Genomic DNA, 18,076 nt, shown 5'->3' with positions numbered 1-18,076 from the left:
AAACACAAAGACTCATCAACCTGCAATATAAATAAATGATGAATAGGTATCGTAACCGAAAACAAGCAAAAACTATAAAAGCTCAATATATATATATATATATATATATATATATATATATATATATATATATATATATATATATATATATATATATACACACACACACACACACACACACACACACACACACACACACACACACACACACACACACACACACACACACACACACACACATATAGTTTTAACAAGAAAAGAGAAGGGTAGAAGGAGAGGAAGACGGAGTTTTACAGAGAGGTAAAAAGAGAAAAAGAAGAAGTAATTTTTGATAAACAGAAGTAAAGGATTTAAATCAAAAGAAATATTAATCAAAGAAGAATAAACAGAAGCTTTGGTCGTTTCAAATAGAGACAAAGAGGAAGAGATATTCATATAAAGAAGAAGAAAATTTGTGTCGGGGACAAGAAAGCCTGTCACATCTCATAAAGATCTCTCTCAAAGAAAAACTTGTGCAGATTCGGAAATTGAAGAACTCTAAATAATAAACTGAAGGACAAACGGTCCGAAAAAAAAGGCTGCAGTACAGCACTTGATTATAATATTAGATTGCGGCTGCCTTTTGATGGATTTGATGTGCTGGATATGTGGCATACCAAAACAGACAAGTTCTATCTGGACACGCAAGGATTGGTGTGTTTAAAAACAACACGGCAGGCCTTTTAATTGTTATTTGATATATCAATACCTTTGATTTTATTTTTGAAATTTATACCTTAACTGAGTTTATAATCTTTTTATATTGATTTAATATATTTGAACAAACTAACCCCCCTCCCGGCTAACTTTGAAAAAAACTTACAAACAAAACTGATTAACAAATGGAAGAACAAAGCAAATCAGATTTTGTACAAATATGGTTAAACACTATTAAGTTAAAAAAACTACCAAAAGTAGACTCAAGAGAAGAATTCTTAAAACTTATTTCAAAGCTGATACAAATAATGCCATATTCAGAAGTAACTCTAAAACATAACGAAATCGACTATTTTTTACAGTTTTAAATGGATAAATAGATTTGATGGTGTTAGCGAGCCAAGAGCAATGGCTGTTGAACTTGTAAAATTTATGAGCAAGATTGGTTTAGGCTTGAAAAGAAACGACATTTTGACTTTTAAAACTGAATTTGTAATCTAAAGAATCCAACTAACCGTTACTGGTGTGCAAACCGCAATCCAAGAATCGTGACTTTAACACCTTCAGTAGAAGGTCCAAGTGAAGCGTTATCAAATTGCTCTTTAACGAATTGTACTTAAACGAATAAAATTTACGTGACTCATTTAAAATAAATTAAAAAAAAGGGAAAATTTTTCTTGTGGTTGAAATTATTTTTAATGAATGCTTCATTTCTTGTGTACGCGGTAATAAATTTGATTCTTACTAAATCGTTTCTTCTCTTTCAACCAAAAGAACTCTATATAATTACGATTAGAACCAAACAGTTTGAGGTAAAAACCCATATAGTTGAGTCAAGTTAAATAGTCTCGGCTTAAAGAAGTTTACTAAGCATCTGCGTCTCGTTATTTTTTTATTCGAGATGAGACGATAATATGCGGGACACAGTTTTTAAATTTCGAGACAGAATTATTGTCCCGATTTATAACTTTATTCCGGGACAAATTTTTCCTTTGTCTCATTATTTTTTCCGGGACATTTCTTGTCTCGTTATGCTAGTCCCGGTTCGTTTCGAGAATAAGATTCCGAAACGCAGAGGTTTAAAGTTTACCCTTACTAAGCTCGGTCGTCTCGAAACTATTTTTGTTACGAGATGTTACGATACAAGGTCTCGAAATGTCACTGAGTTTCGAGAATTGTTTCGATCGAGATTATGGTTTTTATAAGTTTCGAGAATCTGTTTTGAGAGGTTACGAGAAGTAACGAGGTTCTTGATTGAGAATTGGCCACAAAATTTCCCTTCTCGAAACATGACAATATTACGAGAATAAAGAGAAATTAACAAGATTTAAAATATTTTTTCGATGTTTTTCAAGATACTACGAGAAAAGTTTTTTAATTTTTCAAATATATTGAAAATTATTGGAACAAAAGGATTTTTTTTCATTTTTGTACCTAAATTTTGATTAAAATAACAAAACAATATTTCAATCTCCTGCGGATTATACTTCATGTATGCATCAATGTTTTTGGCTTTCTCAGGTGTTGATGGTCCTACCAACTTCCTCTTTTTAATGCCTCTATCCAAGACTTTAGGTGTATGTCATCCTTGCTCTTGCTCGTATCGCTCATCTTCGTCGTATAACTAAAAATTAAAAAGAGTAATAATAAGTACCTTTTTTTGTAAAAACTAAAAAGGTTTTGGATTCATAAGTAAACAGAAGAAAAATGATTCAAAAATCCTAAATCAACAATGAAATAATTAATATTCAATAAAAATAGTTTAATAAAGATTAATTAAAATAATTTAAAACACCAATTTACCTGCTCTAGATTCTGATCTAGAGCAGGTAAATTGGTGTTTTAAATCATGGCAACATCTCCTTGGCGCTTTTTCTCTGCCTTTCTTTTTCTAAAGCCAGCCAGATCACTGAGTGTGAACTAATCATGTGACGCTTCATACCACTGGTGTTTCCATTTGTGAGCTTGGAGACATGACCAAAGTTGTCAATGTTGCACTTCGCAAAAACTTTCTCAATGCCATTCTCGATGGCTCTTTCCTCAGTAAAGTGCTTCCATATTTCTGTCCTTGGACGAACCATGTTTTCAGACTAAAAGTATGAAATCAAATATCACTATCAAAATAAAAACAAAAATTTCAAAAAACAATTTTCCAGGACAATAATTAAATACATCCAATCGTTAAAAAGTTCCAGGAACTACATAAGAAAACTTGCGCTTTCCCGTAAAATGATTACCAAAAATTTGTACTGCAATTAACCTGCAATTACTTCAATACGACATCTCATCTACATGACAATTCAAACTTGTAAGTGTAAATATAACTGTTTATTTCACTGGCATCATTCACTTTTAACTTTTAATTTTGTCATCTTATTAAAAAACTAAAAAAAATTTTTAAGTAATGAACTAGAGTAAAAAGAACAAAATAAACAATAAATTATAAAAATATAGAGTAATTAAGTGTTTTCTTGCCTGATTCTTTGTAAAAAAAGATGATAATATCATTAATAACAAAAAAACATTATATATTTAATACAATTTGAACTAATTTCATTAAACTTTTAAAGTTTTTTAACTTTTAGTCCTGTTTACATTGCAAAAAAATAAATTAAAAAATAACAATTCAGCTGTCGTGCGCGTCAATTGTCCCAAAAATGCGTACTTTGTACGGATTAACTAGTTTATCCTTTTTTTTTTGACAAGTCATTACGAGAAACTCGTAATATCTCGCAGTATTTCTAAATTCTCGCTCTTTTTCGGAATGAAGTAGATACGAGATTCTTGTAACTAATCTCGAAAAGAATCTCGTAACTCTCGAAAAAAACTCAAAAAAATCTCGAAATTTTCGAGTTTTTTTGGGAATTTTCAAACCCAATCTCGTAACTTCTTGTATCATCTCGAAATAAAAATCTCGATTGAAAATTCCCGAAACGTTTCGAGACGCCTGAGCTTAACTCTTACCTCGACTAAATTCGATTAGATCCAAAGTTATTTGGACTTAGAAAAAATGTGTGCATAGTTTTGATGTGTACCGTTACTATTGCTCAATATGTCTTCATAGGGTCCGAACAATTTTTAATACCAAAACAAAAATGACTAAAATTTAGATATCTGAATACTTTAATCAATTTATTTAGTTAACTAAATTAAATTTAAATGTTTTTAGTTTAGGCTTAATAAAAATGAAGAAAACTGTGTCAACTTTACGTTTAGCTTATTATGGTTGTACTAATCGACCTTTTTTTCATATTGTTGCAACAAAAAAACGAATAGCCCGGAATCGTGGATACTACGAGCAAGTTGGAACGTTTGACCCATTACCAAACTCAAGAAATGAAAAGCTTGTCTCACTTAATATGGATCGAATTAAATTCTGGCTTAGTCAAAACTGTACTATGTCAAAACCTGTAACAAGGTTACTGTCTTTAGCTGGAATACTTCCTGTAGATGCAGCTACTTTAAGGCAAGCAGAGAAAAATCGAGAGAAGAAAAAAAGTAAAACGGAGAGTGAAGACACTGTAAAAGATACTGCTTTATGAGTACATTTTACATAGAAAAATGGCTCAGTTTTTTGTAATTTTCTATTTAATTTTTTATTAAATAAATATAGTTACGTTTTGAGAGCATGATGACTCAGTTGTAAAGTTGTACAATGTGTTGTTTTGTATTTTTACATAAAATTTCATCCTAAATTGTTTTGAAAATTACAAACAAAGTTTTTCTAATATGTTAAAGGTCTTTACTGAAATATGTTAAACTTTTATTTTCTTTTAAGAAAATAACTCATATTTACATGTGAAATGTTAAGAGCTGGTCTTAGTACCAGATCTCTTCAAATAAATACAAAGGTAATATACAGGTGCTCATTGAAGTACTTGCAAACATTTAATGTGAAATCGAGTTCAGCATTGAGTTTCACAGATAAAAGATTTTATGAAAAGTATTGGCGCCCTAATTTAGTAAGTGTTTGCTAATAAGCTTATTTGTTTAAAATATTTTGTTTTATATAGCTCTTTATTTGTTATTATTTTCTGATAGTTTTGTTAACTATACTTTGATATCTATTTTTAGATAAGTAATCTTCATATCTCTCGACCAAATTCATCTTTAGTTAAAGATTTTTTTTTTTGGTATCAATACAATTTAAATAAAGGTATTTTTACACTTTTTGTAAATTTAGTTTTGATGGATGAAACAATTAGTTTTTATGATGAAAGAACTTAAGCAATTTTAAAGCATTGAATTAATTAGGACAAGATGATCCTCCACTTTTGACAGTTGATAATTTTAAGTTCAATTTATCCTATTTTTATTCGCCAAAAATAAACTACTTGCAGTTAACCAACTGAATGATTGCCCAGTAATTACCTAACTTGTACAACTATGTTTTAATATTTTCAGTTTTTTAAAATTTTGTTGTGATTCACAGTTGAATTGGACATTTCTAATCAAAGAAACTAATCAAGAAATAGAGATCTTAAGTTCATGTGCATTTTATTTTACACAGTATATAAATAAATAAGTTTAAAAAATTCTTTAATTTCATTAGTAAATTTTAAAACTTTAATTTCATTAGTAAATTAAAGTTATATATACAGATTATTAAATGGTTGTGTCATTTTAAAATGGTTGTCTTGCTTAATTAATGAAAATTGCTCCCACTTCAGAATCCATGAATAAAAGATATTTCTACACATCTTTTTAAACAAATATTATAAAAAGAAATGCAACAACAATCAACATAAGATTTGATTCCATATTCCTATCCCTGGCTATTACTACAAATATGAAAATTCATTGGACTAAAGTTAACATCAATGTTTTCTGTATAATCTTTTAAACTTGAGATAAACATAGTAAATAATCAGTGTACATCTTTTTCAAATACTGGTGTCATTGAAACATTGAGTGGATTATTTTTTTGGTAAGCTGTGTTGTTTTGATAACTACAGATATCAAGATCAAATATATCCTTATATATATAGTAAGGGTCTGCGTCTCAAAATCGTTTTCTCGAAATGAACCGGAACAAGCATAACGAGACGAGAAATGTCCCGGAAAAAGTTGACGAATAACCTAACCCGGAATAAAGTTAAAAACCGGGACAATAAATTTTCTTTCAGAATTTAAAAATTGTATCCAGGATATCATTGCCTCATCTCGTCTCGAATAAAAAAAATAATGAGACGCAGATGCTTAACATATAGTATTAATACCAATTGTTAAGATTTTTAAATATGATTTGTATACTTAACTTTTGCTTGGCTTATATAATATTGTGCCTAGATTATAGATATTGTGCCTTAATTGTTAATATGCTAATATGTTGATGTTATCGAATATATGGCATAACATTGGTATTTAAGGAGATAGAATAAATGGGTAAAAAATCAAGTAAATTTCACTTAATTTGTGTAATATTGTAATTTTATAATATTGTTCATAAATAATGTAGGTGAAAAACTTTCAGAGTCATTAGTAGTAAATCATTTTAGAATACTTTACTCTAATTAGAAATGTAAAAGTATATCAAATTTATCCTGGGTTACCTTTTTTTTTTAAACTTAAACTTACATTTGATTTTGATGGTTACATTATCTTTTAGCTCCTTTCTGGTTACTTTCCAGTGGTTCTTCAAAAAAAAATTATAATGAATCTTATAAAGGTTAGTCAATTATGTACTTTTTAAACTTATATTTCTGCAAATAGTTGAGATTTTTTGATCCTTTCACAGATTTATTATTTACTATATATATATATATATATATATATATATATATATATATATATATATATATATATATATATATATATATATATATATATATAGTTTAAATGTAGTTTCACTTATACCGAAATAAACTTTATCTTTGAATTGGGGATCTCCAGAACTTACAGTGGCATGGTATACGACATTGCTAGAAAAGGATTGGTTATTTAACAGACAATCTTTTTTGTTTATGCAGTTACATTTTTTTGTTGCTGTTTTATATTGATCGCTTTATAGAATTTTGTTATTATGTGCATTTATTAAAGACTTGATATTAGGCCTGCAACTATAGCTAACTTTAACATAGTGTCAGTTAAAAATTTTATGAAGCCTGTGTCCTACTGGAAAGTGATGGTCAATTAAAGCTAAGAAGTGCTTTCCAATATAAGCTTCAACATTTTTGCTAAACGGGGGGTTTTACCATATAATTTTACGCTTGCAATGTTTTCTTTGATGTTTGTCTACATGCGGTTGGTAGGTGAGTTTTGAATTGTATCCTGAGTTATGTAAAGCCTCTTCATACGGAAAAATGAAGTTATTGAACACAGTTTTATTTATTGCCATAGTTGATAATCTTGACTCAATAGTGCAAGGGATTTCTTTTATTATATTAGGTGGATGGTTTGAGTCAGAATGAACATACAGAAGTTGGTTATTAGGTTTACAATATGGTTGATAAGAACTGTCGATCAGGTTCAATGTTACATCCAGATAATTGACAATTTTAATATTAGATTGGATGGAGATAATTAGGTTGTTACCTTTAAAAATATGCAGAAAAATGGTTTTTGATTTTTTTCTACCTTGTTTTTCAAAGGATTTAAAAGGTGAACTGAAGGGTTGTTAATAAAATTATCATTATGGTCTTTTAAAGTGAAAAAACTGCAAAAAAGTTGTAAAAAAAAATTTCTCCATCCAAAAGCTTATATATATATATATATATATATATATATATATATATATATATATATATATATATATATATATATATATATATATATATATATATATATATATATATATATATATATATATATATATATATATATATATATATATATATATATATGATTAGTTTTATTATTACAAACAAAAAATGATTTTCTGATCCAAATAAGAACACATCACTTTTACAAATTATTCTCTTAAGGATTGCACTAATTTAAATTCTCAAACAGCACAAAAGTTCCCTTGAATAATCAAATCCAGCAGAGTTTCAAATGTTTTGAAAATATCATTTCACCTAATGTTTTTTTACTATTTTTCTCTTGAAAGGCCATAAATTTTTTTTTGAAAAACTTTGATATTTTTTTCTCTCTTTTTTTATCAGAGATAATAAAAAAAAAAAAAAATTCATATAAATATTAAATATAGCTAAATTCATATAAATATTAAATAAAGCTAAATTAAGATATGCAATTCTTCATTAGTCAATATATTTTTAAGAAAGAATATTTTTTATTCTTACAGAGCATGAAAGTGGTTCTGGACAGGATGGTAATAATGGGGAAAGCAATCCTTACAATGGACCAAACTTTTTCTTATGGGCTTTTGGATTTTTTCTAATTAGTATGTTTCTAAAGAGTGGTGGTAGTGGTAGCATTCCAGAAACTTCATGGCCTGTATTTTTACGATTAATGTTACAGACTGGAGAAGTTGATAGGTTAGTTGTCTCCTCAAAGCAAGATCAAGTTTATGTTTATCTTAAACCTGGTGCACAAATCAATGGTAGAGAGGTCAATAACTTTGGGCCTGATTACAAATTTACAATTGGAAACCTTCAAAGATTTGAGGAAAATTTAATTACGGCACAGAAAGAACTTGGGATTGAATCTGAAGATTACATTCCAGTATCATATGGTTCTTTAAACAAAAATAAGTGAGTTTTATTCAGCTTTTACGTGGAATTTGTTGCCAAACAATTGTGAACCATGATTATGATCTTGGTCTTGATTGTGATCACAAAAATATTTCTTTTGGTTATTTTTTAAAAATAGTATTTTTTTGTCTCTAAATTTAGGCTTTCCATTTTGGAAATGATGTTCATAGGCGGAGCAGTATTAGTTGTTTACTTCCTTGTTAGTAAAGGCAAAGGTGGTTTAGGCTTAGAGTCTTTTGGAAATCCATTTGTAAGTATTTTTTAAGTTTTTGGAAAAATTTTACTTAACAAAAATAAGTAAGAATATACAAATTCTAAAAATAAACAAAAATGGTTGTTAGGAAAGTTTTTTAATTTTCTACAAAAACCTGTCATTGTTGCTTTTTTTTTTTTTTTTTTTTTTTAAATAGTTTTAATTTATATCTGTTCAACATTGATTTCTCAGAAAAATTTAATATTCTCAGAAAATTTCCTATTGGTTTAGTTTTGGAATGTTTGTTAGTATATTTATCATCAATATGATATTTTTTTATAAATTGATTCATTGGTTAAAAATTTTTTAAATGTAAAGGTTTGGATCAATGGTATTTTATAGTACGACAATATCTTTGCTAGATTCCAGTTGCACAGATATTCTTGATTAAAATTTTAGTTTAATTTGTGCTTTGCATTTGTGGGGGCATTCTGTGTTAAGAATAAAATGCAGGATTTCTTGGGATATTATTTACTGACTAAGTAAATTAATTTTCGTTGATAATTTTTCCACTTAAATTTAAATGCTTATTCAAGTTATTTGCACAAGCTAAAAAACATTTTAAAGATGATTTTTTATGTCTCTGATTTTTTAAGTCTTTAGATATAGATTTTTGGCTAAACATTTTTTGCCAAAATATTCTGGCTGCCTGTGAAAAAAAGTTATTGTTGACTGCTATCAAATTTTCTTCCATAATTTTTTAGTTACGTCATACAGTGGCAAAAGCCACCATCATTAAACCTGGATCTAATCAGGGTATCAGGTAACTTGTATTGAACTTTGTCAAAATGTAATCTATTTTATATAAATAACAAGATTGTTGTACAAAATTACTATAGTATTTTTATAATTTGATTCTTTATTTTAGTTTTAAAAAAGTTGCTGGGATGCACGAAGCAAAACAAGAAGTAATGGAGTTTGTAGATTTTTTAAAAAATGCAGATAAATTCAAAGAACTTGGAGCTAAAATGCCAAAGGTCATTTTCATTAAAAAGTGATTAATTTTTAACATCTTTAATTTTCAGTTTGATTAAGTAATTTATGTCATGGAGGAAGAAAGCATTGTTTTAGCACATGTTGTTTTTACTGAGGAAGAACAACTATCTGCTGTAACCATGATATTCGTTTACAACAACTTTGAAATTTTAAATTGTGAAGTTCCAAAGATCACTGGGGTGCAAATGAGGACAGTCCAGAATATTAGGAATACATTTTTGGAAACCAAGAACCCAAAGACTGTCATCACTTGCTAAAACATGGAAGTCAAGAGAGTGATAATCCACAAATTTGTCAAAGAAGTATAACAAATGGTGGAACCGGCAAGGTTGTTTGTATCAATGACTTATGAGTTGAAATTCATTACCAATACAGTCAGATCAAATATTTTGGAAGATTTGAGGTGTTGATCTTATTAAATGCAGATCACTCAAATGCTTGATGAGAAGGTCAAAGATCAGAGGTTGCTAAAATCTATCAGGCTCCTCAACAAACTGAAGCACCCAAGTGAGCCCAACATGATCTAGTTTTTCTTTGATGAGAAAATTTTTTGTCATAATCAGATGCATAAAAGGCAGAACAATTGCTGGATTGCCATGAAGCCTCAGGATGTGCCTGGTATAATGAAAACAAAGTCTCCAGCAACTCCCATGGTGTTTGGTGTGGTTTCAAGAGAGGGTGACATCATGCTGTTGCACTTTTTTGAGAATGACCTAAGAGTGAATACTGATGTTTACCAGAAGGCCATGGAGAAGACAGTTCTACCCTGGATCCAACAAGTTGCTGATGACAGGCCATGGATGGGGTAGCAAGATTGCCATGTGTCACAGATCTCTGAATTGGCTGGCTGAGTATTGTTACAATTTATTTAGTAAGGACACCTGGCCTCCCGGCACCCCTGACTTGTACCCCTTGGACTATTTTGTGTGGGGCAATCTTGAGACAAAAAAAACCATAACACCATAAATGCTCATAACACCAAGGCATCTAGTAAATGGCATCAAGAAAAACATGGTATTAATGTCAAAGGAGTTCATTGTGAAGTTCTGCAGCTCCTTCAGGTCCAGGATTAAAGCTGTCACCAAAGCTGCTGGAAGCTAGATTGAGTAGTTTATTTATATATATGAGTATGTGTATGAATTAAAAATTTCAATACAATTGATGAAAAAACAAGGATACAATTATACTTTTAAAAAATGGTTTGCAAGCCCTGTATATATATATATATATATATATATATATATATATATATATATATATATATATATATATATATATATATATATATATATATGTTAAGATTTGTTTTTGAAATGTTTAACAATATATTTTTCAGGGTGCTTTACTTTGTGGGCCTCCAGGAACTGGAAAAACACTGTTAGCAAAAGCTGTAGCAACTGAATCTTCAGTCCCATTCCTTTCTATGGCGGGTTCAGACTTTGTTGAGATGTTCTCAGGTATTACTGCAAAACTTGATGTATCTGCTTCAAACATCTATATTGTACAAGTTTAAAGTTTGCATTGTTTACAGGTTCTAAAAGTAAATAGCTTAAATAGTAGTTCAGAAAAGCACAATTTTTTCTTAGGAGTTGGTGCAGCTAGAGTGCGTGATTTGTTTTCTCAAGCTCACAAAATGTCACCTTGTATTGTATATATTGATGAAATTGATGCTATTGGAAGAGAAAGGAGACCAGGGTAATGTAAATTAGATTCATGAAGACAATCATGCAGTGTGTTCAGAAAGTTTGTATAAGAGCAAAGTATAACTATAAAATTTGCTTTACAAAAACTGGCCATTAAATTTAAAGGAAATAAATTTACTCAAAAAAAACATTTTAAAAAAATGATAAATTAGTATTTAAAGGAGCCTCCTTTTGCTTTTATGCATAATTGGATGCAATAAGGCACGGATTCAACCAACCTCATGCAATAATCTTTTGGCAATTCTGCCCGAATTTTTAATAACTGTTGTTTAAGATTTTCAACTGAAGTTATCTTACATTTTGCAACTTTTTCATGAATCCAACTTCATACATGCTTATTAGGATTTAAATTAGGCAACCGAGCGCACCAAGAAATAAAAATGTACCCTTTCTCATTGAACCATTCTTGAATTGAATACATTGTATTAGGCTTGTTGCCATCCTGCTGAAATATTTTATTTTTACTTCTTCCAGAAAATAATGTTGCCAACTGTTTTAAACACTTTTCTAGAGTATCTTTGTAATTATATTGATTGGTTCTAACCAAGTCTCCACCTTGTAACCTTGACATAACATACTGAGATGAAAACTTCTCATGTTTGTGTCTTTTAAGATACACCTTTCCTTTTATGATTTAATACCTCAAAATTAACCTCATCACTAAAAATTACTTTAGACCATTCTTCAACAGACCAGTTAATTCTCAACATTATTTTAATTGTTTTAGGTCTTTTACAGTCAAAAGTGATTTTTTAATGGTGATATATATGATCCTATACCTTTGTTGAGTGACACCTTTCTCACTGTTTATTTGCCAATTGTAACATTCTTTAAGGAAGCATTGAATTCTCTGATTAAATTTCAAATGCTTATTCTCAGGTTTGATCAAACTCTGTGAAAAACGACACTTTTGCCTCTTTCAGTTAACTTTGAAGGACTACCAGACCTCGGAGAGTCTTTGATGGTCTCAGTTTCTTTAAATTTTTTAAATGTATTTTAAACGCAGCCCTGTGAAACACCAACTAATTTTTCTATACCAACATTAGAATGGTTTTTTTGTTTATTTAAACAAACATTTTGTCATTTAGAGTTCTAAGGGATACTCTTCTTAGCCATTTGGTCAAAAAAATTTTAACACTTCATGAGAATCTTTTTGTTTGGGTATTATATAACTAATAAATGAAAAAAATTATTGTTTTCAGAGGAAATGAAAGTTGGATAGATCAAATCAAAAATTGCACAATTCGTTTAAACTTAATGGCCATTGATTCCTGTGAACTGGTGAATTATCAATAGAAGAGCAATAAAATGGCAATAAATAGAGGAATTCTTACTTTAATTGTAAAAAAAAAAGATTTGCTTTGACAATTTTATCATTAAAAATTAAACCAGTGTCATAAAATATTTGCCCTCATATAAACTCTGAACACACTGTAGAAAAAGTTCATGCATTCATCCATAAATGCAACATGTATAAATCCATACAAATACTTTAATTATACCAAAATGTCTACAATGCAACGAATAAAAAATCAAAACCATGATGATGATTAAAATTTTAAAGGAAGGAAAAAATAAATCTTGTTTTTAGGGAAAGCAATGTTTGTAAAATTTCTGATTGTAATCTAGATTTTTATACTAGAAATAAAGTTTTAATTGACATTCAAGTAATGAAATTTGTTTGTTCCTTCCACATGATAAATATATTTACATCTTAATGCCAAATCTAAGAAAAAATTTTTTTGTGGTCAAGAAATGTTTTTAGGATCTTTTTAGGTTTTTATTATCCCTTTTTTTTAGTAACATAGTGCCTTTTTAGAATTAAAACTTAAAGTGTTAGGTTTTAAGTTTTAATGCTACATTCTGCAAACTGCTGCAAGGCATTACAGTAAATATTGTAAATCATTATTTTCTGCTTGTAGTTAAAGAAAATATTTTTTTAGACAAGGCGGGAATAGTGAACAAGAAAGTACATTGAATCAGCTACTTGTTGAAATGGATGGTATAAACAGTGTTGAAGGAGTTATCATGCTGGCTTCAACTAACAGGCCTGATATTCTTGATCAGGTTTAATTTGTTTTTTTAATACAACAAATTTAGAAATTTCAACAATTAAAATTTTCATTTTTGAAATTTTTTTAATTCAGATTCTTCAAGTTCCTGTTTTTATACACATTGATTTCTGCAATAGGTGTTTTAAATGATAATTTTTGTGTTAATTACAGGCTCTGCTGCGTCCAGGTCGTTTTGATCGTACTATTACAATAGACTTGCCAACACTTATAGATCGCAAAGAAATCTTTGAAATTTATTTAAGCGATTTAAAGTTAGGTAGCTCCTTGAGTAAATACTCTGAAAGATTAGCTGAACTCACGCCTGGAAAAAGTGGTGCGTAGAGTAAAATAAGTTGAAGTTTGCCTCTTCATACATTTTTAACTACATTTTTAACAAAATTTATGACGAAGCACAGTATGTAACATTAACAATCATCCACACATATATAAAATAACTAAAATAAATAGTATGTGTAAAACTAAAACAAATATCAAATATTTCTTTATTCTAATCATGAAAGTTCTTTTCAATTTTTAGAAGACTTTTTTTAAATTTTGATTTGTATACATTGAATTTGGATTTGCATATTAATAACTCTTCCCTTCTTTTTCTGAAATGTTGTTGGATGTTTTTTTCAAAGTTTATTAAATGTTTTGGTTATAGGTGCCGATATAGCAAATATTTGTAATGAGGCTGCCTTACATGCAGCCCGATTGAATGAAAAATATGTAGACTCTGTGAATTTTGAGTATGCCATTGAGCGTGTTATTGCAGGTGACCTAATTTTTTAATACTTGCTTTTTTATTCTTGAATCAGAGATTTTGAGTTTTTAAAAACGATTTTAGGTATTCAAAAGAGAACAAATACAATGAGTGAGGCAGAGAGGCAAACAGTTGCTTACCATGAGGCAGGTCATGCCATTGTCAATTGGATGCTAAAGTACACAGAACCTGTTCTTAAGGTTTACCGTTTTTAAAAGATTCATTATTCTTGTTTTAAACAAATGTGAAAAAATATTCTTTGGTAGTTTGGATTTTTTGGAGAGGAGTGAGGAATAAACTTCCAAAATTTAAGGTTTGAATGGAAGTTTTGTCAGTTATCAATGAAATATGTCAAAGTTATATTTAAATTTGATATATTTATTTTTTGATATAAATGCTGGTCAATCATGTTTCAAAATTTCTCTTTACAAGTTTATTTAATTTTTAGTTAATTTTATGTTCAGATTTCCATCATACCTCGCACTTCTTCTCCACTTGGATATACACAAAAGTTTCCGCTGGATATAAAGCTTCATACAAATGATCAGGTTTTTTTTTCTAATTCTTTTTTTCCTTAACTATTAAGTTTTTGTTCTATATAATAAAATTTGTTCAATTCATTAAATTTTTTTTTTTTTTTCTTTAAAAGAATCATATGAAGATTTTTATAATTTATAAAATTAAATTTCCTTTAAATAAATATTGGTGCTTTAAGTATAAATATGTTCAGTAAGTTTATTGAAGTAAAAATTGGTACTTAAGTATGTTCAGTAAGTTTATTAGATAGGACTTATTTTTAAATATCATTACCATCAAAAGCAGCATTAGTTAAACTAGCTGTTTATCTTTTAGTTATTTGACATGATGTGCGCACATTTAGGTGGAAGGGCTGCCGAAGCAATTACTTTTGGGCGTATAACAACGGGTAGATATTTGTTTTTAGAATTAAGTTGCTTCGTTTTTTAAAAAATGTAGTAATTAAAACATGATTGTCTACATATACTAACATATATACAGTCCTAATTGTAAAAACAGGTTTATTCTGTTTTTCTGCAATATTCACATCCCTAAATCTTGTGTTTGTGTTTTTAATTTCCACGTTTCATTTTTATCTTTAAAAGGAGCTGAGGATGACCTAAAGTTGGTAACTAAAATGGCTTACCAACAGGTAACTAAGCCATTAAACATTGTAAATATTTTAGGTATTTTATATGCCACATAGAAAATAATGCTTTCTTACGTCTTTTTGCAGATTGTAACATTTGGAATGAATGAGCGTATTGGACCAATATCTTTCCGGCTGTCAAAGCGAGAGGAATTATCACGTAAACCGTACAGTGATGCATTGGCGCGCATGATTGACGAGGCATGATCTTCAAATAAACGTTCCTGTCTCTTTTTTTAAAATTCTGTTTTTAAAAAGTGTTTTTATTTTTCCTTACTTTAGTTTCTGATTTGAAAATCTTCAATTTCGTAGGATTGTTTTTCGTATGTAATGATAAGGGTATACTGGTAACATTTTTATTATTGATTTACTTACGAATGTCTATCGCTTCAGGAAGCTCGCTCACTTGTTTCAAGAGCATTGGAGGTCACAAATAAAGTTATATTAGATAATAAAATAAAGCTCGACAAGGTAAAATAACATTTGTTCTGGGTATTCAAATTTTTCGCATACTTTTTTCATTCGTTTCAACTTATTTACATAAAGCTTTTTATTTATTTGATGGTATTTATTCAATATGTTGTTATCTAAACTTTTACTTCTAGCTAGCCGTTGAATTATTAGAAAAAGAGGTTGTTAATTATGATACATTAGTTCAAATTATTGGGCCTCCGCCTTATGGTGATAAACGTGAAGCAGTTTATAAAAATTCATTTCAAGCAAATAAAACTGAAGAGGTAGATGCAACGGTGTAAATGATTTGAGTTGTTCGAGAAGCATAAAGTTTTCATTGAAGTTCACACCCAATTATCGAAAATATACGAAATATTTCGTTACATGGTAAACGCATCCGCAATAGTTAACCATGTTTCAAAAGTAACTTGCCTCGCTTGTCTTCTTTTATTTTTTAATAATAAACTTTAGTATAACTCATCATTGATTATTTAATCGGTTGATGTTTGAGGAAGCTTTTCTAAAGATGAAATAGGAACTACACTAACTGATTTTGCATTTTAGGAGTTTAAACGTAAATAACTTATTTGGAACTATCAATTATTCTCTGTATATATTCATAAATGTAAAACATTTAATGAAAATAAAATTGTACCTGAAGATTTCTAATTAACATGATATATACGTACGTACATGGCCGCCGAGAAGGGGGGAGGGGTGGACTGGGAAAATTCCCGGGGCCCCGCGTGTGTACAAACAATTTTTTAAAGTAATTTTTAAAATATTTAAATAGTTTTGACTTTTAAAAGATTTAATTAACTTTTATTTTACATTTTCAATGACCAGAGCACGCTTCTTTTGGTCCTGGGTATGTAATTGATCATAATGAGGGCCCCTTAAGAAAACTTCCCCGGCCCGAAATTTCTCTCGGCTGCTAAGCGTACGTATGTATGTATGTATGTATGTATGTATGTTTGTATGTATGTTAGTAAATTTACAGTTTCATATTGAAAAAAATTCTTGCTCCATTTGAATAAGAAGAATGAAGTTCTATGTTAATCCGAGCACATTTAAGTTTAAAAGGATCTTGCTTTTACATATGCTTGGACATATGTGCCCAAAATTATGAAAGGGGTCTAAGTCATATGTTATTTTTTTCTAGATATTTAATGGATTACATTTGAATAAATATAAAAATATTTTTATATTTTATAACATTTCGATTTAGAATTTCTTGATTAATGAGAATTCATTATGAAATTTTGATTATGAAATTTTGACTAAGAGTTTATTAGAAAAAATTTTGATTAAAACTAAGAGTTTGTTAGAAAACATCTTAATTTATTAATTCATTAACACTTAACTATTTTTGAAATTCAAATTCAAAAATCCATTTTTATCATTTTAGGCGTTAATTATTATGAGTCTTGAGATCTTTAAAATGTTCTTGAAAAACTGTGTGAGGGGGGGGGGGATGGGTGGGTGAGAGGGGTGTAGGATAGTAAACACATATCTCAATGTTTTTTCTTACTTACGTTACTGGTCGAGTGGTCATATTTAATGGAAATAATCTAATATATCCGTATACTGTTGGTCTTTCTCTCTGAGGTGAAAGATCCGAAACGTGGAGTCCAGAATCATCAAGTTTTACATAACAACTTAAAAGGTTCATATTTCAAGAATCTTATTCATTAAATTTGCATTTAAGCGACAGATCCACCCACAGTATTTTTTAATCTTCTAGTGGTTAACTCTTCTTGCGGCGACATTTGTTGTGATGAAAATCTATTTCTTTTTCTATACTGTTCTATCAATTCATAATAAAGTTCAGGGTTTGATTAATTTTCATTTATGATAAGTTAGCGAAACAAGAAGTTTAGAATGCGGGAGTGCTTATTGTAAATTAAATGAGAACCCATAATCCCTGGGATTATGTTTTGATTTTCTCTGGTCTTCTGCCATACAGTTTCCAGCTTGTTCGGCACTTTGCAAATGTAAAACATGACTTTGTCTATGATATAATTTCTCTTCCTCATTGCTACATTTTTCAATTTTTCACTTCAGTTAATCCCACTTTTGGCACAAATGCCTTCTTAAGGAGCATGGAAATTTTAATAAAACTCAGTATTAAGTATTAATTAAACTTTCCCATAGGTCTCACTCCATAACTCCTTTTGATTGGTCCATACATTTTTCTAATATCTAATTCAGGACTTAGATATTTTTGACCAGGAATTTGATAAGCTCTGGTGTAGTGGCTCTCATACGCTGAGAAACATGAAATGCGATAGCGTTTAACGTTTTTCTTAATTTCATCTATTTTTTTAAAAGATCTTGGCAC

General features: G+C 29.2%; 2 protein-coding genes across 2 annotated transcripts; both read left to right on the top strand.

Moving 5' to 3' along the window:
- Positions 1–3,791: 3,791 nt before the first annotated feature.
- On the top strand, positions 3,792–4,331 carry LOC145193167 (small ribosomal subunit protein bS16m-like). Its single transcript, XM_080070582.2, has one exon. It carries the CDS (start codon positions 3,882–3,884, stop codon positions 4,236–4,238), a length of 357 nt encoding a protein of 118 aa, XP_079926708.2. The 5' UTR covers positions 3,792–3,881; the 3' UTR covers positions 4,239–4,331.
- A 59-nt stretch (positions 4,332–4,390) lies between these two features.
- On the top strand, positions 4,391–16,395 carry LOC145193088 (mitochondrial inner membrane m-AAA protease component paraplegin-like). The gene is made up of 19 exons (XM_090100539.1): positions 4,391–4,658; positions 4,771–4,852; positions 6,305–6,364; positions 7,940–8,348; positions 8,490–8,598; positions 9,306–9,364; positions 9,470–9,578; positions 10,934–11,054; positions 11,184–11,292; positions 13,244–13,367; positions 13,526–13,688; positions 14,019–14,129; positions 14,202–14,317; positions 14,582–14,665; positions 14,970–15,042; positions 15,239–15,285; positions 15,370–15,483; positions 15,676–15,753; positions 15,888–16,395. Exons 1-19 carry the CDS (start codon positions 4,500–4,502, stop codon positions 16,035–16,037), a joined length of 2,277 nt encoding a protein of 758 aa, XP_089956665.1. The 5' UTR covers positions 4,391–4,499; the 3' UTR covers positions 16,038–16,395.
- Positions 16,396–18,076: the final 1,681 nt, after the last annotated feature.

Source organism: Hydra viridissima, unplaced genomic scaffold (assembly GCF_058129835.1).
Source record: "Hydra viridissima isolate aposymbiotic clone 2 unplaced genomic scaffold, HvirCarnegie_v1 scaffold_10, whole genome shotgun sequence".
NCBI classification, from domain to species: Eukaryota; Metazoa; Cnidaria; class Hydrozoa; order Anthoathecata; family Hydridae; genus Hydra; species Hydra viridissima.
Note: the sequence above shows the minus strand (reverse complement) of the source record. Positions and strands in the feature narration are given on the sequence as shown.

Bases quoted from the DNA above. Each gene is read 5' to 3' on its own strand.
- LOC145193088 (XM_090100539.1), top strand. From the start codon at position 4,500: ATGTTAAGAGCTGGTCTTAGTACCAGATCTCTTCAAATAAATACAAAG. The intron at 8,349-8,489 runs GTGAGTTTTATT...CTCTAAATTTAG, and splicing joins GGTTCTTTAAACAAAAATAA to GCTTTCCATTTTGGAAATGA. The intron at 11,055-11,183 runs GTATTACTGCAA...ATTTTTTCTTAG, and splicing joins CTTTGTTGAGATGTTCTCAG to GAGTTGGTGCAGCTAGAGTG.
- LOC145193167 (XM_080070582.2), top strand. From the start codon at position 3,882: ATGAAGAAAACTGTGTCAACTTTACGTTTAGCTTATTATGGTTGTACT.